Source organism: Oncorhynchus mykiss, chromosome 28, assembly GCF_057628025.1.
Source record: "Oncorhynchus mykiss isolate SJ-2025 chromosome 28, ASM5762802v1, whole genome shotgun sequence".
Lineage (NCBI taxonomy): Eukaryota > Metazoa > Chordata > Actinopteri > Salmoniformes > Salmonidae > Oncorhynchus > Oncorhynchus mykiss.
In genome coordinates, this window is record NC_143049.1 from 43,083,439 (window position 1) to 43,107,486 (window position 24,048).

General features: G+C 43.8%; 1 protein-coding gene across 1 annotated transcript in view; it reads right to left on the reverse strand.

Annotated features, from left to right (window-relative positions):
* Positions 1 to 940: 940 nt before the first annotated feature.
* The window catches only part of st6galnac5a (ST6 (alpha-N-acetyl-neuraminyl-2,3-beta-galactosyl-1,3)-N-acetylgalactosaminide alpha-2,6-sialyltransferase 5a), a 100,372-nt gene continuing 77,264 nt past the window's right edge, over positions 941 to 24,048 (reverse strand). Inside the window, exons 3-6 of the mRNA XM_036966673.2 lie at positions 7,213 to 7,446; positions 6,739 to 6,917; positions 2,328 to 2,435; positions 941 to 2,227 (exon numbers count right to left, since the gene is read on the reverse strand). Coding sequence (XP_036822568.1) covers positions 1,951 to 2,227; positions 2,328 to 2,435; positions 6,739 to 6,917; positions 7,213 to 7,446 — 798 coding nt within the window. The 3' untranslated portion in view covers positions 941 to 1,950. The remainder of the gene's footprint in view (positions 2,228 to 2,327; positions 2,436 to 6,738; positions 6,918 to 7,212; positions 7,447 to 24,048) is intronic.

Consider the following 24,048-nt stretch of genomic DNA (forward strand, 5'->3'; position numbering starts at 1 on the left):
TGTTACTCCTCTCAGTTCCAGACAGGACAGGTTATGCTGTTACTCCTCTCAGTTCCAGACAGGTTATACTGTTACTCCTCTCAGTTCCAGACAGCTTATACTGTTACTCCTCTCAGTTCCAGACAGGACAGCTTATACTGTTCCTCTATCCAGACAGGACAGGTTATACTGTTACTCCTCTCAGTTCCAGACAGGACAGCTTATACTGTTCCTCTATCCAGACAGGACAGGTTATACTGTTACTCCTCTCAGTTCCAGACAGGACAGCTTATACTCTTCCTCTATCCAGACAGGACAGGTTATACTGTTACTCCTCTCAGTTCCAGACAGGACAGCTTATACTGTTCCTCTATCCAGACAGGGCAGGTCGCTGAGAATATTGAAAACAACAAACAGCAGGAATCTAGACAGCCAATGTCTGGGGAGAAATTTGACAAAGTGGTTAATGTTATGTGTGATTGTGAGGTGCTAAATAAATTTGACAGCTGACAAGACACGGACTTCAATTAGGCCTATGGTAAGTCAAGGGTACTGTAGCTTGCTGTTCAGATGAGTTAAATGTTAACTGAAATCTAGACACTGATTGTGTGTCACCAAATGTAGACAACATTTAAACTCTGGAACAGGAGTGGAGAAATATGGTTTCTTTCAGTATCTTGATAGAATGTGAACGTGCAGTTAGGGACCGTCTGTAAAGGTGCTGTCTTTATCAGCATCATAACAGCTGATAGTATTTCAACCACAGTTAGGGACCGTCTGTAAAGGTGCTGTCTTTATCAACATCATAACAGCTGATACTAATTCAACTACATAAAATATGCATCCAAGCCGAACTGAACTCTTATCAGAAACACGTTGGGTCATTTTCAAAGCTTTTTATTTCCTTACAACCCGGTCGAAGTGATGTCATTTGGAAATTCTGCACAGAAAATATTTCTCATTTTTATTTTGTTATTGCATTTTCTCCCCGGTCTCTAAAGGTCTTCTCGCCATGAAAGAAGCAGAGATGACAGAAGCGTTCATTCTATCGATTTATAACATTATTCTGGTGAACAATGGTTGATTTAGTTACTACGGCAACATGTAATGACAGACGAGAAGCTACATGTATCTAATTATAGACAAGTTGACTAACAAAATTCTAAGCAGAAACACATCGAAATCAGGATAAAACAATTCTGTGCCCCTTGTCAAAAACATCCACAGTCCCTGACTGTAGCCTACAGTACATGTTCTATATTTTAGGGTTGGGTGCGGCCTCACATTTTCACTTTATCACATCTAGTCTGGCAGTTGCTGACCCGTGCACCACTAGTGGTCGGTAACCCTTATGGCCATCCAGTACGCTCAAACTAGTTGTGGTTAGTAGCCTATGGACCAGGCAGCTGGATTTGGTCCTTCCAGTTGTCCATGACGGATAGCTAGAGGAGGACGGTCGATCCTCAGTGAAGGACGTTTTGCAGTCAGTATTCTACAGTTGTCCATGACGGCTTAGAGGAGGACGGTCGATCCTCAGTGAAGGACGTTTTGCAGTCAGTATTCTACAGTTGTCCATGACGGCTTAGAGGAGGACGGTCGATCCTCAGTGAAGGACGTTTTGCAGTCAGTATTCTACAGTTGTCCATGACGGCTTAGAGGAGGACGGTCGATCCTCAGTGAAGGACGTTTTGCAGTCAGTATTCTACAGTTGTCCATGACGGCTTAGAGGAGGACGGTCGATCCTCAGTGAAGGACGTTTTGCAGTCATTATTCTACAGTTGTCCATGACAGATAGCTAGAGGGGGACGGTCGATCCTCAGCGAAGGACCATGTGCAGTCAGTATCCTACTGTATGGACCATTCAGTTGTGGTCAGAAGACTTTGGACCGTCTCATGTGGTCTTGTCCATCACCATCTCCAGCTCAGTCCCATTTGAGTTACAGCTTTTCCACAGATGCCCAGCAGTCACTGTCACCACCCAACTTCCATTTCCGGTCGCCAGTCACGTATGCTGACCGAGACCGTCTCACCCTGCGTGCGGTTAGCGGGGGCCAGCGGCGGGGGTTCCCAGTCAGGCTGGTAGAAGTGGATGTTGAAGGTTCGAGCCCAGCTGGCAAAGACCCTCTTCTCTGTGATAAAGCGGTGATGGCTGCCCCTGCGGCCCCGCTCATGGCTGATGTACATGGCACACTCCTCTGGACCAAGGGGCTCGTAGTAGTGGTAGGGGACCGATGGGGGCTGGGGCTCTCTGAGAGGGGGACAAGATAACAGAAGAGATTATTTGACAAAGATATCAGAGAGACGGAGACTGAGAGAGAGAATGAGTTAGATCAGGGTAGAGATCTCACCTGCAGTGGTCTGGAGCCACCATGCCATAGACATTGATCCGGTCACACAGCTCCAGAGCTATGGTCATAGTGAACCAACCAGTACTCAACCACGAGTTGGAGATACGCCTGGAGGGAGGGAGGCGAGGGAGGGGAAAGATGGGGGAGGGGGAAAGATGAGAGATGGGGGAGAGATGGGGGAGGGATGAGATGGGGGGGAGAGATGAGATATGGGGGGGGGGGGATGAGATATGGGGGGAGATGGGGGAGGAGAGAGGGGGGAGGTGGAAATAGGTGAGAAGATATCTGATCAACTGTTTTAAAAGTGATCAGTAACTACCATGTCCATGGGAACAATACAGATGTATTAAAATGGGCAGATAAATAATGATTTCACAGCTTCATGTCAATAGGAATCCATTCCACGTGTCAATAGGAATCCATTCCACGTGTCAATAGGAATCCATTCCACGTGTCAATAGGAATCCATTCCACGTGTCAATAGGAATCCATTCCACGTGTCAATAGGAATCCATTCCACGTGTCAATAGGAATCCATTCCATGTGTCAATAGGAATCTTTTTACTTTTAATTTCAGATTTTTTTCACCTGTTGGTTTTTGTCATTGTTTAGTTTTTTTTTCACTTGCTTTAAACACATTTCCCATAAATAAAACATTCAATAAAATCCCTTTGAATATATTTGAATTGAGAGAGTCAGAGAGAGAGGCACAGAGAGGAGACAGAGAAAGAGCCTGGTGTGCCTGTTTTCATTTTGTATCAATGGGAAGGGATTCAAGGAGTAAGTGGTAGATTGAGACATGCTAAGAGCAATGATTGTAGACATACTGTCTGAGGCAGAGGAAGTGCTCTACTAAATCCGTCAACAAGGCCATTGAATTGGCCTGTGAAACAAAAATATGCCAAAATATTGCAGACATCGATCACTATACAGTGGGGCAAAAAAGTATTTAGTCAGCCACCATTTGTGCAAGTTCTCCCACTTTTAAAAAGATGAGAAAATCACATTGTAGGATTTTGTATTAATTTATTTGCAAATTATGGTGGAAAATAAGTATTTGGTCACCTACAAGCAAGCAAGATTTCTGGCTCTCACAGACCTGTAACTTCTTCTTTAAGAGGCTCCTCTGTCCTCCACTCGTTACCTGTATTAATGGCACCCGTTTGAACTTGTTATCAGTATAAAAGACACCTGTCCACAACCTCAAACAGTCACACTCCAAACTCCAATATGGCCAAGTCCAAAGAGCTGTCAAAGGACACCAGAAACAAAATTGTAGACCTGCACCAGGCTGGGAAGACTGAATCTGCAATAGGTAAGCAGCTTGGTTTGAAGAAATCAACTGTGGGAGCAATTATTAGGAAATGGAAGACATACAAGACCACTGATAATCTCCCTCGATCTGGGGCTCCACGGAAGATCTCACCCTGTGGAGTCAAAATGATCACAACAACGGTGAGCATAAATCCCAGAACCACACGGGGGGACCTAGAGAATGACCTGCAGAGAGCTGGGACCAAAGTAACAAAGCCTACCATCAGTAACACACTACGCCGCCAGGGACTCAAATCCTGCAGTGGCAGACGTGTCCCCCTGCTTAAGCCAGTACAGGCCCATCTGAAGTTTGCTAGAGAGCATTTGGATGATCCAAAAGAAGATTGGGAGAATGTCACATGGTCAGATGAAACCAAAATATAACTTTTTGGTAAACTCAACTCGTCGTGTTTGGAGGACAAAGAATGCTGAGTTGCATCCAAAGAACACCATACCTACTGTGAAGCATGGGGGTGGAAACATCATGCTTTGGGGCTGTTTTTCTGCAAAGGGACCAGGACGACTGATCCGTGTAAAGGAAAGAATGAATGGGGCCATGTATCATGAGATTTTGAGTGAAAACCTCCTTCCATCAGCAAGGGCATTGAAGATGAAACGTGGCTGGGTCTTTCAGCATGACAATGATCCCAAACTCACCACCCGGGCAACGAAGGAGTGGCTTCGTAAGAAGCATTTCAAGGTCCTGCAATGCCCTAGCCAGTCTCCAGATCTCAACCGGATAGAAAATCTTTGGAGGGAGTTGAAAGTCCGTGTTGCCCAGCAACAGCCCCAAAACATCACTGCTCTAGAGGAGGTCTGCATGGAGGAATGGGCTAAAATACCAGCAACAGTGTGTGAGAACCTTGTGAAGACTTACAGAAAACGTTTGACCTCTGTCATTGCCAACAAAGGGTATATAACAAAGTATTGAGAAACTTTTGTTATTGACCAAATACTTATTTTCTACCATAATTGGCAAATAAATTCATTAAAAATCCTACAATTTGATTTTCTGGATTTTCTGGATTTTCTCCCCACAGAGGGGAGAGGGGGAGCTGCTGGATGGTTGACTGTTCACACCCTGTTGTAAATTACAAGAGGGAGAGTTTTTCTCTTTACCCTCCAGTATTGGCTAAAAGAATGTCCCTTTGTCTCCAGAGTTTTGCCCGTCCAAAAAGTTGATAATTGAACAATAATTCTAACATATAGAATGGGGGGGAATGGTCAGTGGGAAACAAATGTCATATTGTTTTTCATTTTGTGATGTCATTAAAAGCTGTATGGATGAAATATTGCAACTTGGAAAGGATACCCCCTTTTATCTATCAAGTTTCCATCCAATACATTGTGCAATATGAGAAATTATGACATTATTTTTGTTAAAATGGGACTATGATTTTAGGAGTCATAAGATATAACTTCTAATCATGTCCTCCTGCACATTAAGTAGCCACGCCCCAAGTGAGGTCAGAGAGCATGTCGGTCTGATGGAACCGTCCTTTTCGAGCAGAATGCTTAAAAAAGGACTGGCTAAGAATTAACATACTAGACCAGAACATTGCCAAGTTGCTGCTGTGCGTGTAAAGTGGTCTGAATCCTGAACAATCAACACGCGGTGTAGGCTAGAAGCTCACTTCCCAGACAATCACTGGTACGGCTGATTAGCTGCCCTAAGTCAGATATTGAGAAAAGCACGATCGAAGTGGGACCATCATACTACACTGCAAACCATCCCATCCTACTATGAGTCTCAAATCACAGTATGCTTCTAATCTCATCACCAAGGGGAACCGTAGACACGGCTGGCTAACCATCACCCTAGGAGCAATGTCCAGAGTGAAAAGACGGAAAAGGGGTCCCCCCCTTTTGGACACCAGAGCCGTACAAGCGTGCCGCTGAAAGGCCAAACCAACATTCTTCCGAAGGAGGGCTAGTTTCGACAGAGAAACGGCGAACGGCATTCAAAATATATGATTAATGTGAGGACAGTCCTAGAATGTATCCACGATAAGTATCCTTTCTTATCTCTCCTCCCCAACCCTCTTCATTTGTTGTGTTTAAGCCGCCATATTTTGTCAGTCCACTAGGGACATTTCTTCTCATGTATTAAGTGTGTATTTTATCCTGTTTTCTCATTTTAGTTAGCTAGTAAATAAATAATTAAACCAATCGGTGCAGTACTCATGGGTAAGGCTGGGGTTTTTGCAGATGCATAAGGTTACGACTGTTCGGAAGGATGATGTGATAAGAGGCAATGATTAATAAGATTGTTTATCAATGTAATAGATACTTTATAGAGTAATTCAGGAGATGTAATAGATACCTTTTATAGAGTTTAAAACTTCTTCGGGATAGGGGGCAGTATTTGGATGACTGACATGCCCAAAGTAAACTGCCTGTTACTCAGGCCCAGAAGCTAGGATATGCATATAATTGGTAGATTTTAGATAATTTTAGAAACTTTAGAGTTTTCTATGTCTGTGCATAACAGAACTGATATGTCAGGCGAAACCCTGAGGACAAACCATCCCAAAAATGTTTGTTTTCAACTTACCGCTATTTTCAATGGGTAGAACTTTCAATTTAAGGCCAAGTCCTCCCATATTGCAGTAACACTTGTATATTTTATGAATTCTTATTATGAGTATTTCTGTTTTTGGATTTGGCGCACTGCAATTTCACTGGATGTTGTCAAATAAATCCCGTTAACGAGATTGGAGCAGGAAGGGGTCTCTAGGAAGTGAATTCGGGAGATGGTAACTCTTTAATCAAACTCTTCTGTGGTGCCCCAAATTCCTAATGAGTTAATTGTTACATCATAGTTAATGGATTAAATAAATAACAGTCACCAGATTAATGAAAGTAAAGTCACAACACCAGCCTGCTCATGTCTTTGATCTACAATAAAGTAGTCTAGCTAGCCTGCTCACATGTCTTTGATCTACAATAAAGTAGTCTAGCTAGCCTGCTCACATGTCTTTGAGCTAAAAATATATTAGTCTTGAATTGATCAGGAGTGTTAGTGCCCGTCTACAGTAAAGTAGTGTAGATTAATTTAGCTCAACTCACTTTTCTCTAGCATGTAGGTTTAACTGACCTGTCTTTGCCCGTCTCCCTCTTGAAGAGTTCGTCAAACTGCAGCATCTTCTGCCAGGAGATCATGTAGACCTTTAGTTTGGGCAGCACCTGGTTCATCAACCTCAGGTTGTTGTAGACCAGACCCTTCCCATCCCGCCGCATGTAACTACTGGGCCCCCAGAATATAAACACTGTGTCCTGGAGGGAGGAGAATGTAATGTTACTACTGATAAACATTGTGTCCTGGATTGGATTAAACCTTGATACATTGATAAGATTGAAACACTTCAAAAGCGCAGAAGGGATAACACATGAAAACACATATTAAATATATTATAGCATCTACTAACTATGTAGCCCTGTGTGGCTCAGTTGCATGGCACTTGCAATGGATTGTGGGTTTGATTCCCTCTGGGGTCACCTATACTAAAAGGTATGCACTCATTACTGTAAGGGTTGTTTTTAAAACATATGCAGTATATTTTGATCTAACCTGGGATGCGTTGAGCAGTTCGTGACGGCTCCGTTGGACCCTCTGCATGCTGGAGTGAGCGATGACACGTAGCGAGGTGCGGTGCCCAACGTCTCCACCGTAGCCCCGTGCCGTGGGGGCGTCGTTCATACGGATCACACACTCCGCCCGGTCGATCTCCTCGCCGCGACTACCACCTATCAGGTGACCGGAGCTGGTCACCAACGCACAGCTATGGCAGTGCATTTTCAGAGGCTAGAGGAGGAGAGAGGAGGAGCATTTTCAGAGGCGGGAAAAGGAGATTGTGGTATTTCAGTAGACAGGGGTAGGAAGGGGGAGAGGAGTGAGGCTATGGCAGTGCATCTTAATATAATAATGATAATAATGATAATATGAATAATGACAATGATAATAATGATAATAATAATGATAATAATTATAATGATAATAATAATAATAATAATACATGATGATAATAATCATATGAATAATGATAATGTGAATAATGATAATGATAATATGAATATTGATGATGATAATAATATGAATATTCATAATGATAATATGAATGATGATACTAATAAATGATGATCATAATAATGATAATATGAATGATAATAAGAATATGAATAATGATAATTTTACTGATAATTATAATGATAATAATAATATTGATAATAATGATAATAATGATAATAATGATAATAATAATAATGATAATGATGCTAATGATGATAATGATAATAATTATAATAATATGAATAATAATATGAATAATAATAATGTTAATAATAATAATAATGATGAATATAATAAATAATAATAATCCAACGAGCGTCGGAGCCGGTGTAGTACGATTCGGTCTTTGTCCTGTAACCTCTAACCCTAACCCTATGATGATTTGCCTGTTTGATGGTTCGTCGGGGGGCAGAGTGTGATTTCTTGTTAGAGTCCCGCTCCTTGAAAGAGGCAGCTCTAGCCTTTAGCTCAGTGAGGATGTTGCCTGTAATCCATTGCTTCTGGTTGGGTTATGTACATAGTCACTTTGGGGACGACCTGCTCGATGCATTTATTGATAAAGCCATTGACTGATGTGGTGTACTCCTCAATGTGTTGGTACCATTCTTTATTCATGGCTGTGAGTGAGTGAGCCCACTCCCTTGGCTGAGAAGCAACCCCGCACATGAATGGTCTCAGGATGCTTTACCGTTGGCATGACACAGGACTGATGGTAGCGCTCACCTTGTCTTCTCCGAACAAGCTTTTTTCCGGATGCCCCAAACAATCAGAAAGGGGATTCATCAGATAAAATGACTTTACCCCAGTCCTCAGCAGTCCAATCCCTGTACCTTTTGCAGAATATCAGTCTGTCCCTGATGTTTTTCCTGGAGAGAAGTGGCTTCTTTGCTGCCCTTCTTGACACCAGGTCATCCTCCAAAAGTCTTCGCCTCACTGTGCGTGCAGATGCACTCACACCTGCCTGCTGCCATTCCTGAGCAGCTCTGTACTGGTGATGCCCCGATCCCGCAGCTGAATCAACTTTAGGAGACTCCATTATTTGAATGATGCTGTGTCTGCATGTATGTATTACAATTATACACTTCAACAGTGTTTACCACTCCTGCTCCTGGGACATCAATGATTACACATTGTAACTATGCAATAGACTAGAAACATGATTTAAGTAAAGACTGATTTGTAATTGATATACACAGAAAAAAAAACTATGCATATCGAACTCCCTTCATCAGCATTAATTTGAGGACACAGGTGTCACACCTTGACCTTAGAGAGCCTTTTTATGTCTCTATTTGGTTTGGTCAGGGTGGCATTCTATGTTTTGTTATCTATGATTTTGTATTTGTATGTTTTGGCCGGGTATGGTTCTCAATCAGGGACAGCTGTCTATCGGTGTCTCTGATTGAGAACCATACTTAGGCAGCCCTTTTTCCACCTGTGTTTGTGGGTTGACTTTGTTTATGGCCTTTAGCTTCACGGTTTGTTTTTGTAGTTTTGTTCGGTGTCACTTTTCTTAATAAAAGAGAAAATGTACGCTCACAACGCTGCACCTTGGTCCTCTCCTTTCAACAGCCGTGACAACAGGATAGTATTTTCAATGAGATACTTAATTTCAACCAGTGGAGAATGTGAAACGCTTTATTGAAAGAAGTTCATTATCCAGGTGTTATAAATACATAATGCATTATAATTATAATAATTGTAATATTATATTATAAACAAGTTTAATCTGTACTTCAATGCACATATGGTGTGCATTATAAAATGAGGAAGAAAGACGAGGTGGGGAGAGAGGTGAAGAAGACAGAAAGACGAGGTGGGGAGAGGTGTAGAAGACAGAAAGACGAGGTGGGGAGAGGTGTAGAAGACAGAAAGACGAGGTGGGGAGAGGGGTGTAGAAGACAGAAAGACGAGGTGGGGAGAGGGGTGTAGAAGACAGAAAGACGAGGTGGGGAGAGAGGTGGAGAAGACAGAAAGACGAGGTGGGGAGAGAGGTGGAGAAGACAGAAAGACGAGGTGGGGAGAGAGGTGGAGAAGACAGAAAGACGAGGTGGGGAGAGAGGTGGAGAAGACAGAAAGACGAGGTGGGGAGAGAGGTGGAGAAGACAGAAAGACGAGGTGGGGAGAGAGGTGGAGAAGACAGAAAGACGAGGTGGGGAGAGAGGTGGAGAAGACAGAAAGACGAGGTGGGGAGAGAGGTGGAGAAGACAGAAAGACGAGGTGGGGAGAGAGGTGGAGAAGACAGAAAGACGAGGTGGGGAGAGAGGTGGAGAAGACAGAAAGACGAGGTGGGGAGAGAGGTGGAGAAGACAGAAAGACGAGGTGGGGAGAGAGGTGGAGAAGACAGAAAGACGAGGTGGGGAGAGAGGTGGAGAAGACAGAAAGACGAGGTGGGGAGAGAGGTGGAGAAGACAGAAAGACGAGGTGGGGAGAGAGGTGGAGAAGACAGAAAGACGAGGTGGGGAGAGAGGTGGAGAAGACAGAAAGACGAGGTGGGGAGAGAGGTGGAGAAGACAGAAAGACGAGGTGGGGAGAGAGGTGGAGAAGACAGAAAGACGAGGTGGGGAGAGAGGTGGAGAAGACAGAAAGACGAGGTGGGGAGAGAGGTGGAGAAGACAAAGACGAGGTGGGGAGAGAGGTGGAGAAGACAAAGACGAGGTGGGGAGAGAGGTGGAGAAGACAAAGACGAGGTGGGGAGAGAGGTGGAGAAGACAGAAAGACGAGGTGGGGAGAGAGGTGGAGAAGACAGAAAGACGAGGTGGGGAGAGAGGTGGAGAAGACAGAAAGACGAGGTGGGGAGAGAGGTGGAGAAGACAGAAAGACGAGGTGGGGAGAGAGGTGGAGAAGACAGAAAGACGAGGTGGGGAGAGAGGTGTAGAAGACAGAAAGACGAGGTGGGGAGAGAGGTGGAGAAGACAGAAAGACGAGGTGGAGTTAGAGCACTGATTATGCTTTTGGGTCCAAATGCACTAACTGTGTCTCTAACTGACAATGAATGGGCAATATAAACCAAATAATAAACTGATAATTGTTGCACGACTTCAAATGAAACAAGCAGGGAGCAGGTTTCAAACCCTCAAACCTTCAAGCTTCTTAGTCCAGCGCGGTATCGACTGTGCACCAAAAGCAATCCGCAGTCGATGGAGCTCACAGTCCTCACAGTAGTTTTCAATGTAATAAAGACTTTTCAAATAAGTTACGTTGCTACGCCTTCCTTACGAACCACATATCATATCTTTACAGCAGTATGTACTGGTATGTTAGTTAGCTACGCCTTCCTTACGAACCACATATCATATCTTTACAGCAGTATGTACTGGTATGTTAGTTAGCTACGCCTTCCTTACGAACCACATATCATATCTTTACAGCAGTATGTACTGGTATGTTAGCTAGCTACGCCTTCCTTACGAACCACATATCATATCTTTACAGCAGTATGTACTGGTATGTTAGTTAGCTACGCCTTCCTTACGAACCACATATCATATCATTACAGCAGTATGTACTGGTATGTTAGTTAGCTACGCCTTCCTTACGAACCACATATCATATCTTTACAGCAGTATGTACCGGTATGTTAGTTAGCTACGCCTTCCTTACGAACCACATATCATATCATTACAGCAGTATGTACTGGTATGTTAGTTAGCTACGCCTTCCTTACGAACCACATATCATATCTTTACAGCAGTATGTACTGGTATGTTAGTTAGCTACGCCTTCCTTACGAACCACATATCATATCTTTACAGCAGTATGTACCGGTATGTTAGTTAGCTACGCCTTCCTTACGAACCACATATCATATCTTTACAGCAGTATGTACTGGTATGTTAGTTAGCTACGCCTTCCTTACGAACCACATATCATATCATTACAGCAGTATGTACCGGTATGTTAGTTAGCTACGCCTTCCTTATGAACCACATATCATATCTTTACAGCAGTATGTACTGGTATGTTAGTTAGCTACGCCTTCCTTACGAACCACATATCATATCATTACAGCAGTATGTACTGGTATGTTAGTTAGCTACGCCTTCCTTACGAACCACATATCATATCTTTACAGCAGTATGTACTGGTATGTTAGTTAGCTACGCCTTCCTTACGAACCACATATCATATCTTTACAGCAGTATGTACTGGTATGTTAGTTAGCTACGCCTTCCTTACGAACCACATATCATATCTTTACAGCAGTATGTACTGGTATGTTAGTTAGCTACGCCTTCCTTACGAACCACATATCATATCTTTACAGCAGTATGTACTGGTATGTTAGTTAGCTACGCCTTCCTTACGAACCACATATCATATCATTACAGCAGTATGTACTGGTATGTTAGTTAGCTACGCCTTCCTTACGAACCACATATCATATCTTTACAGCAGTATGTACTGGTATGTTAGTTAGCTACGCCTTCCTTACGAACCACATATCATATCATTACAGCAGTATGTACTGGTATGTTAGTTAGCTACGCCTTCCTTACGAACCACATATCATATCTTTACAGCAGTATGTACTGGTATGTCAGTTAGCTACGCCTTCCTTACGAACCACATATCATATCATTACAGCAGTATGTACTGGTATGTTAGTTAGCTACGCCTTCCTTACGAACCACATATCATATCATTACAGCAGTATGTACCGGTATGTTAGTTAGCTACGCCTTCCTTATGAACCACATATCATATCTTTACAGCAGTATGTACTGGTATGTTAGTTAGCTACGCCTTCCTTACGAACCACATATCATATCTTTACAGCAGTATGTACCGGTATGTTAGTTAGCTACGCCTTCCTTACGAACCACATATCATATCTTTACAGCAGTATGTACTGGTATGTTAGTTAGCTACGCCTTCCTTACGAACCACATATCATATCATTACAGCAGTATGTACCGGTATGTTAGTTAGCTACGCCTTCCTTACGAACCACATATCATATCATTACAGCAGTATGTACCGGTTTGTTAGTTAGCTACGCCTTCCTTACGAACCACATATCATATCTTTACAGCAGTATGTACCGGTATGTTAGTTAGCTACGCCTTCCTTACGAACCACATATCATATCATTACAGCAGTATGTACCGGAATGTTAGTTAGCTACGCCTTCCTTACGAACCACATATCATATCTTTACAGCAGTATGTACTGGTATGTTAGTTAGCTACGCCTTCCTTACGAACCACATATCATATCATTACAGCAGTATGTACTGGTATGTTAGTTAGCTACGCCTTCCTTACGAACCACATATCATATCTTTACAGCAGTATGTACTGGTATGTTAGTTAGCTACGCCTTCCTTACGAACCACATATCATATCTTTACAGCAGTATGTACCGGTATGTTAGTTAGCTACGCCTTCCTTACAAACCACATATCATATCATTACAGCAGTATGTACTGGTATGTTAGTTAGCTACGCCTTCCTTACAAACCACATATCATATCATTACAGCAGTATGTACTGGTATGTTAGTTAGCTACGCCTTCCTTACAAACCACATATCATATCATTACAGCAGTATGTACTGGTATGTTAGTTAGCTACGCCTTCCTTACAAACCACATATCATATCATTACAGCAGTATGTACTGGTATGTTAGTTAGCTACGCCTTCCTTACGAACCACATATCATATCTTTACAGCAGTATGTACCGGTATGTTAGTTAGCTACGCCTTCCTTACGAACCACATATCATATCTTTACAGCAGTATGTACCGGTATGTTAGTTAGCTACGCCTTCCTTACGAACCACATATCATATCTTTACAGCAGTATGTACCGGTATGTTAGTTAGCTACGCCTTCCTTACAAACCACATATCATATCTTTACAGCAGTATGTACCGGTATGTCAGTTAGCTACGCCTTCCTTACGAACCACATATCATATCATTACAGCAGTATGTACCGGTATGTTAGTTAGCTACGCCTTCCTTACGAACCACATATCATATCTTTACAGCAGTATGTACTGGTATGTTAGTTAGCTACGCCTTCCTTACGAACCACATATCATATCATTACAGCAGTATGTACCGGTATGTTAGTTAGCTACGCTGTCCTTATGAACCACATATCATATCATTACAGCAGTATGTACCGGTATGTTAGTTAGCTACGCCTTCCTTACGAACCACATATCATATCATTACAGCAGTATGTACCGGTATGTTAGTTAGCTACGCCTTGCTTACGAACCACATATCATATCATTACAGCAGTATGTACCGGTATGTTAGTTAGCTACGCCTTCCTTACGAACCACATATCATATCATTACAGCAGTATGTACCGGTATGTTAGTTAGCTACGCCTTCCTTACGAACCACATATCATATCTTTACAGCAGTATGTACTGGTATGTTAGTTAGCTACGCCTTCCTTACGAACCACATATCATATCATTACAGCAGTATGTACCAGTATGTTAGTTAGCTACGCCTTCCTTACGAACCACATATCATATCTTTACAGCAGTATGTACCGGTATGTTAGTTAGCTACGCCTTCCTTACGAACCACATATCATATCATTACAGCAGTATGTACCGGTATGTTAGTTAGCTACGCCTTCCTTACGAACCACATATCATATCTTTACAGCAGTATGTACCGGTATGTTAGTTAGCTACGCCTTCCTTACGAACCACATATCATATCTTTACAGCAGTATGTACCGGTATGTTAGTTAGCTACGCCTTCCTTACGAACCACATATCATATCTTTACAGCAGTATGTACCGGTATGTCAGTTAGCTACGCCTTCCTTACGAACCACATATCATATCATTACAGCAGTATGTACCGGTATGTTAGTTAGCTACGCCTTCCTTACGAACCACATATCATATCTTTACAGCAGTATGTACTGGTATGTTAGTTAGCTACGCCTTCCTTACGAACCACATATCATATCATTACAGCAGTATGTACCGGTATGTTAGTTAGCTACGCTGTCCTTATGAACCACATATCATATCATTACAGCAGTATGTACCGGTATGTTAGTTAGCTACGCCTTCCTTACGAACCACATATCATATCATTACAGCAGTATGTACCGGTATGTTAGTTAGCTACGCCTTCCTTACGAACCACATATCATATCTTTACAGCAGTATGTACCGGTATGTTAGTTAGCTACGCCTTCCTTACGAACCACATATCATATCATTACAGCAGTATGTACCGGTATGTTAGTTAGCTACGCCTTCCTTACGAACCACATATCATATCTTTACAGCAGTATGTACCGGTATGTTAGTTAGCTACGCCTTCCTTACGAACCACATATCATATCATTACAGCAGTATGTACCGGTATGTTAGTTAGCTACGCCTTCCTTACGAACCACATATCATATCATATCTTTACAGCAGTATGTACCGGTATGTTAGTTAGCTACGCCTTCCTTACGAACCACATATCATATCATTACAGCAGTATGTACCGGTATGTTAGTTAGCTACGCCTTCCTTACGAACCACATATCATATCATTACAGCAGTATGTACTGGTATGTTAGTTAGCTACGCCTTCCTTACGAACCACATATCATATCATTAAAGCAGTATGTACCGGTATGTTAGTTAGCTACGCCTTCCTTACGAACCACATATCATATCTTTACAGCAGTATGTACTGGTATGTTAGTTAGCTACGCCTTCCTTACGAACAACATATCATATCATTACAGCAGTATGTACTGGTATGTTAGTTAGCTACCTCTTCCTTACGAACCACATATCATATCTTTACAGCAGTATGTACTGGTATGTTAGTTAGCTACGCCTTCCTTACGAACCACATATCATATCTTTACAGCAGTATGTACCGGTATGTTAGTTAGCTACGCCTTCCTTACGAACCACATATCATATCATTACAGCAGTATGTACTGGTATGTTAGTTAGCTACGCCTTCCTTACGAACCACATATCATATCTTTACAGCAGTATGTACCGGTATGTTAGTTAGCTACGCCTTCCTTACGAACCACATATCATATCATTACAGCAGTATGTACCGGTATGTTAGTTAGCTACGCCTTCCTTACGAACCACATATCATATCTTTACAGCAGTATGTACCGGTATGTTAGTTAGCTACGCCTTCCTTACGAACCACATATCATATCATTACAGCAGTATGTACCGGTATGTTAGTTAGCTACGCCTTCCTTACGAACCACATATCATATCATTACAGCAGTATGTACTGGTATGTTAGTTAGCTACGCCTTCCTTACGAACCACATATCATATCTTTACAGCAGTATGTACTGGTATGTTAGTTAGCTACGCCTTCCTTACGAACCACATATCATATCATTACAGCAGTATGTACCGGTATGTTAGTTAGCTACGCCTTCCTTACGAACCACATATCATATCTTTACAGCAGTATGTACCGGTATGTTAGTTAGCTACGCCTTCCTTACGAACCACATATCATATCATTACAGCAGTATGTACCGGTATGTTAGTTAGCTACGCCTTCCTTACGAACCACATATCATATCATTACAGCAGTATGTACCGGTATGTTAGTTAGCTACGCCTTCCTTACGAACCACATATCATATCATTACAGCAGTATGTACCGGTATGTTAGTTAGCTACGCCTTCCTTACGAACCACATATCATATCATTACAGCAGTATGTACCGGTATGTTAGTTAGCTACGCCTTCCTTACGAACCACATATCATATCATTACAGCAGTATGTACCGGTATGTTAGTTAGCTACGCCTTCCTTACGAACCACATATCATATCATTACAGCAGTATGTACTGGTATGTTAGTTAGCTACGCCTTCCTTACGAACCACATATCATATCTTTACAGCAGTATGTACTGGTATGTTAGTTAGCTACGCCTTCCTTACGAACCACATATCATATCTTTACAGCAGTATGTACTGGTATGTTAGTTAGCTACGCCTTCCTTACGAACCACATATCATATCTTTACAGCAGTATGTACTGGTATGTTAGTTAGCTACGCCTTCCTTACGAACCACATATCATATCATTACAGCAGTATGTACCGGTATGTTAGCTATATACCTAACGTTAGTAGTTATACATCAAACTTGCCAGTATTTTAACTATAGGCTATCCAACTACCCAACGCTTATTGACTTGATTATTCCGATCATTCTTAGCTTGTCGTTGTGCGTTCTCAATGGACATTTGGGTGCTTTCGTAAATTCGCTATCTAAACTGATTTCAGAGCACTTACATCTGAGTACCAGAGTGCAGAATGAATTTACGCTCAACACCCGTTGAATATGGCCGGTGTCAGTAAACGTTGGCAAAAAAAGCGTAATTAAATTGATTCCAGCAGCACAGTTACGGTCACCAACGCTCTGGTTAACATGAAAACTGCCTAACCAGCTCTGCTAGGGTGAGTAAAATGGTCAGAGTGGTCACATTTATGTCTGGAAGTAGCTAGCAAGCTAGCCAACGTTAGCTTGGGTGCTTGACTGCTGTTGTAAGGCCAGAAAGCTCAAATCAACCCTACAACGTGAGAGCGAAACGGTCTGAATTTACAAATTGACAATGATCTGAATTTATGTGTGTCACGTTGTACAGTGGATTGTTCCAATCCATCCTAATGGAAACCCATTAGGGTTTTTAGTTTTTCATGGAATAGAAACACCATAATATTAAGCAAATTAATTATGCAGTACCAGTTCCAGGATTTTTCTATATTTTTACTATTTTCTACATTGTAGAATAATAGTGAGGACATCACAACTATGAAATAACACATATGGAATCATGTAGTAACAAATTGCTATTTACAAGGACATCCTACTCATTCCTCCCCGTCGGGGAATTGAACCCCGGTCTCCCGCATGCCCTCCCCGTGTCTGGTAATGGCAATACGGAAGACTATCAAATGTTTCTCAAAGATGCCCTCTGGTGGTCAAACTAGCAATAACTTGCAGTAACAGAAGAAATGGCTGAGAATTAAATGACGTGCAGAATGCTGCAGCAGCACGCAGGCTTTTAAAGGAGGAGTCACTGTATAAGTGCTTTCAGCTCGTCTCAATTATTTTCCAGCGATTGAACATTAGTTAGCAGGACGGAAGGCAAGGGCAGATTAGCTACTCGTTGACCTGATCCTCGCAAGGAACCCTGATCTTTTTCCACTAAATCTCAGTTTCCTTCTCCAGCGAAAGACGGGGATCTGGGCCTGGTCGGGTGTCTGTAGTAGTGTATCCCTCCCGTCCAACACATTGAAGAAAAACTCTTTGTCCAATTTGTGGCGAGCAACTTGTCTTTACGGTCATAAGAGACGGTAGCAGCAACACTATGTACAAAATAAGTTACGAACACCGTGAAAAAATTAACAAAATAGCACGGTTGGTTAAGAGTCAATAAGACAGCAGTCCTCCCCTCCACTCCCGACTCTGGGTGCCAAAGATACATTGTTGCTGTCATGATGAAGTGTGGAGGTCTACAGTAGCCATCATATTTATCTCCCTCTCTCTCTCTTCCTCTCTCTCTCTCTCTCTCCCTCTCTCTCTCTTTCTCTCTCTCTCTTCCTCTCTCTCTCCCTCTATCTCCCTCTGCCTCTCTCTCCCTCTGCCTCTCCCTCTCCCTCTGCCTCTCTCCCTCTTTCTGCCGCTCTCGCTCTGCCTTTCCCTCTCTCTCTCTCTCTGCCTCTCTCTAACTCTCTCCCTCTCTCTCCCTGCCCCTCTCTCCCTCTGCCCATCTCTCTCCCTCTGCCTCTCTCTCTCTCCCTCTCTCTCCCCTCTGCCTCTCTCTCTCTCCCTCTGCCTCCCTCTCTCCCTTTGCCTCTCTCTCTCTCCCTCCCTCTGCCTCTCTCCCTCTTTCTGCCGCTCTCGCTCTGCCTCTCCCTCTCTCTCCCTCTGCCTCTTCTCTCTCTCTGCCTCCCTTTCTCCCTCTGCCGCTCTCTTTCTGCCGCTCTCGCTCTGCCTCTCCCTCTCTCTCCCTCTGCCTCTTCTCTCTCTCTGCCTCCCTTTCTCCCTCTGCCGCTCTCTTTCTGCCGCTCTCGCTCTGCCTCTCACTCTCGCACCCTGTCAGAGAAAGATATTGTTTATTCCACTTTTATTTATTATCTACTTCACTTGCTTTGGCAATGTGTTTCCCATGCCAATAAAACCCCTTAAATGGGATTGGACAGAGAGCTGTATGACCACAGTTGACACACATATTTCCCACAGATCACACAGACCCACAAAGAATTTGATAAACTGATATCTGTTAGGTGAAATAGAGCAGCAAGACGTTTGCCCCGTTGCCAAGAAAACAGGGCAACACGTGTAGCACAAACAGCTCCTCCATCCTGGAGGGGTGCACTGTGCAGTCACAGCAGCAAGACGTTTGCCCCGTTGCCATGAAAACAGGGCAACACGTGTAGCACAAACAGCTTCTCCATCCTGGAGGGGTGCACTGTGCAGTCACAGCAGCAAGACGTTTGCCCCGTTGCCATGAAAACAGGGCAACACGTGTAGCACAAACAGCTTCTCCATCCTGGAGGGGTGCACTGTGCAGTCACAGCAGCAAGACGTTTGTCATCAGAAAAGGGCAGCCAGTGGAACACAAACAACATTGTAAATACAACCTATATTTAACCTGTTTATTTTCCTTTTCATACTTCAACTGCGTGTTACTTTACTTATTGTTACAACACAATAATATTTCAAATGACTATACAACTATAGAACTTTCTCTTGTTTATTTCACTTGTGTTTACAGAGCATTTCACTTGTGTTTACTGAGCATTTCACTTGTGTTTACTGAGCATTTCACTTGTGTTTACTGTGCATTTCACGTGTTTACTGTGCATTTCACGTGTTTACTGAGCATTTCACTTGTGTTTACTGAGCATTTCACTTGTGTTTACTGAGCATTTCACTTGTGTTTACTGAGCATTTCACTTGTGTTTACTGAGCATTTCACTTGTGTTTACTGTGCATTTCACTTGTGTTTACTGTGCATTTCACTTGTGTTTACTGAGCATTTCACTTGTGTTTACTGAGCATTTCACTTGTGTTTACTGTGCATTTCACTTGTGTTTACTGAGCATTTCACTTGTGTTTACTGAGCATTTCACTTGTGTTTACTGAGCATTTCACTTGTGTTTACTGAGCATTTCACTTGTGTTTACTGTGTATTTCACTTGCTTTGGCAATGTAAACATATGTTTCCCAATAAAGCCCCTTGAATTGAAAGAGGGATAGAGAGAAAGGAAGACTGACATCGAGGGGGAAAAGACAGACCAGGGCAGGTCAAGAACCCTATTTTAGAGAGAAACACAGAGGGAAAAGACAGACCAGGGCAGGTCAAGAACCCTATTTTAGAGAGAAACACAGAGGGAAAAGACAGACCAGGGCAGGTCAAGAACCCTATTTTAGAGAGAAACACAGAGGGAAAAGACAGACCAGGGCAGGTCAAGAACCCTATTTTAGAGAAACACAGAGGGAAAAGACAAACCAGAGCAGGACAAGAATCCTATTTTAGAGAGAAACACAGAGGGAAAAGACAGACCAGGACAGGTCAAGAACCCTATTTTAGAGAGAAACACAGAGGGAAAAACTGTCCAGGGCAGGTCAAGAACCCTATTTCAGTGTTTCAAAGTAGCTCTCTGTCTCCATCTGTAGGTTTCACAAGTGGGTCCATGGAGTGTCCTCTCAGCTGTTAAGAGAGGGAGCCCTGGCTATTAACAGAGGAACAGAATGGATGGAACGAAACAGGACCCTGACTGTGTCCCAAATGCCACCCTATTCCCTACATGACCAGGGCCCTATGGACCCTAGTGCACTATATGGGGAATAGGGTGGCATTTGGGACGAAATCCAGGAGAAAAATGTGTCCACGGGGCATTCTGAGGTAAATGGTAGGGATTTGTACATTTAAAAACGGTTTAATGTTTTTCTCTCTACCAGTTCTGAGGAGTTATCCCTGAAACAATAGATAAATCATCTGTGGAATGAGTTTGTCTTAAAGGTGAGGTCAACCGAACGAGAGAGAGAGAGAGAGAGAGTGAGAGCTCCCTATAAGGCTCTGGTCAAAAGTAGTGCACTATATAGAGAAGAGGGTGACATTTCAGACCACCTCTTCCTCCCCCCACAATAGTCCAACAATACAACACTCAGCCTCTGTCTCTACTCTAACTCCTCTCAATTACATTGGATTTATATGTAACAATGCAGATATTGCCAAAGTTTACTTTGGAGATTTACAATATTAACATTATTAAAATAATAATAATCAATGTTGTCAAGGGGACAACAGTAATAACATTTCTTTCCTCTCCTCTACTCTCCCCCTCGTCTTTTGTTTCTAAACTCCAATCATCACAGCTTTGAGTGGTGCCCCCACAGTAAACATTACTCGATATGATGAGAAAAGAGAGAGGCGGAGAGGAGGAGAGAAACAGAAAGGTCAATAGCATGGAGCGAGAGAACACGGGGGATGGGTGAATACGAGGAAAAAGAGAAGGGATGAAGAGAGGACCAGAGAATTAGAAAGGGGAGGGTTGAAGAGAGGGCCAGAGAATTAGAGAGGGGAGGGTTGAAGAGAGGACCAGAGAATTAGAAAGGGGAGGGTTGAAGAGAGGGCCAGAGAATTAGAGAGGGGAGGGTTGAAGAGAGGACCAGAGAATTAGAAAGGGGAGGGTTGAAGAGAGGGCCAGAGAATTAGAGAGGGGAGGGTTGAAGAGAGGGCCAGAGAATTAGAGAGGGGAGGGTTGAAGAGAGGACCAGAGAATTAGAAAGGGGAGGGTTGAAGAGAGGGCCAGAGAATTAGAGAGGGGAGGGTTGAAGAGAGGACCAGAGAATTAGAAAGGGGAGGGTTGAAGAGAGGGCCAGAGAATTAGAGAGGGGAGGGTTGAAGAGAGGGCCAGAGAATTAGAGAGGGGAGGGTTGAAGAGAGGACCAGAGAATTAGAGAGGGGGGGTTGAAGAGAGGACCAGAGAATTAGAAAGGGGAGGGTTGAAGAGAGGACCAGAGAATTAGAGAGGGGAGGGTTGAAGAGAGGGCCAGAGAATTAGAGAGGGGAGGGTTGAAGAGAGGGCCAGAGAATTAGAAAGGGGAGGGTTGAAGAGAGGGCCAGAGAATTAGAGAGGGGAGGGTTGAAGAGAGGGCCAGAGAATTAGAGAGGGGAGGGTTGAAGAGAGGACCAGAGAATTAGAAAGGGGAGGGTTGAAGAGAGGACCAGAGAATTAGAAAGGGGAGGGTTGAAGAGAGGACCAGAGAATTAGAGAGGGGAGGGTTGAAGAGAGGGCCAGAGAATTAGAGAGGGGAGGGTTGAAGAGAGGGCCAGAGAATTAGAAAGGGGAGGGTTGAAGAGAGGGCCAGAGAATTAGAGAGGGGAGGGTTGAAGAGAGGGCCAGAGAATTAGAGAGGGGAGGGTTGAAGAGAGGACCAGAGAATTAGAGGGGAGGGTTGAAGAGAGGGCCAGATAATTAGAAAGGGGAGGGTTGAAGAGAGGGCCAGAGAATTAGAGGGGAGGGTTGAAGAGAGGGCCAGAGAATTAGAGAGGGGAGGGTTGAAGAGAGGACCAGAGAATTAGAGAGGGGAGGGTTGAAGAGAGGACCAGAGAATTAGAAAGGGGAGGGTTGAAGAGAGGACCAGAGAATTAGAGAGGGGAGGGTTGAAGAGAGGGCCAGAGAATTAGAAAGGGGAGGGTTGAAGAGAGGGCCAGAGAATTAGAGAGGGGAGGGTTGAAGAGAGGACCAGAGAATTAGAAAGGGGAGGGTTGAAGAGAGGGCCAGAGAATTAGAGAGGGGGGGTTGAAGAGAGGACCAGAGAATTAGAGAGGGGGGGTTGAAGAGAGGACCAGAGAATTAGAGAGGGGAGGGTTGAAGAGAGGGCCAGAGAATTAGAGAGGGGGGGTTGAAGAGAGGACCAGAGAATTAGAGAGGGGGGGTTGAAGAGAGGACCAGATAGATAATTAGAGAGGGGAGGGATGAAGAGAGGACCAGAGAATTAGAGAGGGGGGGTTGAAGAGAGGACCAGATAGATAATTAGAGAGGGGAGGGATGAAGAGAGGACCAGAGAATTAGAGAGGGGAGGGTTGAAGAGAGGACCAGAGAATTAGAGAGGGGAGGGTTGAAGAGAGGACCAGAGAATTAGAGAGGGGAGGGTTGAAGAGAGGACCAGAGAATTAGAGAGGGGAGGGTTGAAGAGAGGACCAGAGAATTAGAGAGGGGAGGGTTGAAGAGAGGACCAGAGAATTAGAGAGGGGAGGGTTGAAGAGAGGACCAGAGAAAAGGAAACGGAGAGAGATACCAATTAGAGTCAACAGCAACAGCTGGAGGCACTTGATGCTTGTGAAGAATCAGATATTGCTTTAAAAGCACTATTAAGTCTAAAACCAAATTGGGTTTCTATTGTGTAGGTGAGTGTAGATAGCTCAGGGGTGTGTGTGTGTGTGTGTGTGTGTGTGTGTGTGTGTGTGTGTGTGTATATATAAAGAAAAATAGAGAGGATAAGTCTCGGTTGGGAGCAAATGAAGGAGGGGGAGCGAGAGAACTAAAGAGGAGGGGAGAGGGAGGAGGGAGGAGACAAATAAATGAGAGAGAAGAGGAGAGGAGGGATGGAACGAGGGAAGGTAAAGAGAGGAGGAGGAGGGAAGGTAAGAGAGGAGGAGGGAAGGAACGAGGGAAGGTAAGAGAGGAGGAGGAGGGATGGAACGAGGGAAGGTAAGAGAGGAGGAGGATGGATGGAACGAGGGAAGGTAAGAGAGGAGGAGGAGGGATGGAACGAGGGAAGGTAAGAGAGGAGGGATGGAACGAGGGAAGGTAAGAGAGGAGGAGGAGGGATGGAACGAGGGAAGGTAAGAGAGAAGGGGGAGGAGGGAAGGAGGAGGGATGGAACGAGGGAAGGTAAAGAGAGGAGGAGGAGGAGGGAAGGAGGAGGGATGGAACAAGGGAAGGTAAAGGGAGGAGGGAAGGAGGAGGGATGGATCGAGGGAAGGTAAAAGAGGAGGAGGAGGGATGGAACAAGGGAAGGTAAGAGAGGAGGAAGAGGAGGGATGGATCGAGGGAAGGTAAGAGAGGAGGAGGGGAGGAGGAGGATGGATGGAACGAGGGAAGGTAAGAGAGGAGGAGGAGGGATGGAACGAGGGAAGGTAAGAGAGGAGGGATGGAACGAGGGAAGGTAAGAGAGGAGGAGGAGGGATGGAACGAGGGAAGGTAAGAGAGAAGGGGGAGGAGGAGGGAAGGAGGAGGGATGGAACGAGGGAAGGTAAAGAGAGGAGGAGGAGGGAAGGAGGAGGGATGGAACAAGGGAAGGTAAAGGGAGGAGGGAAGGAGGAGGGATGGATC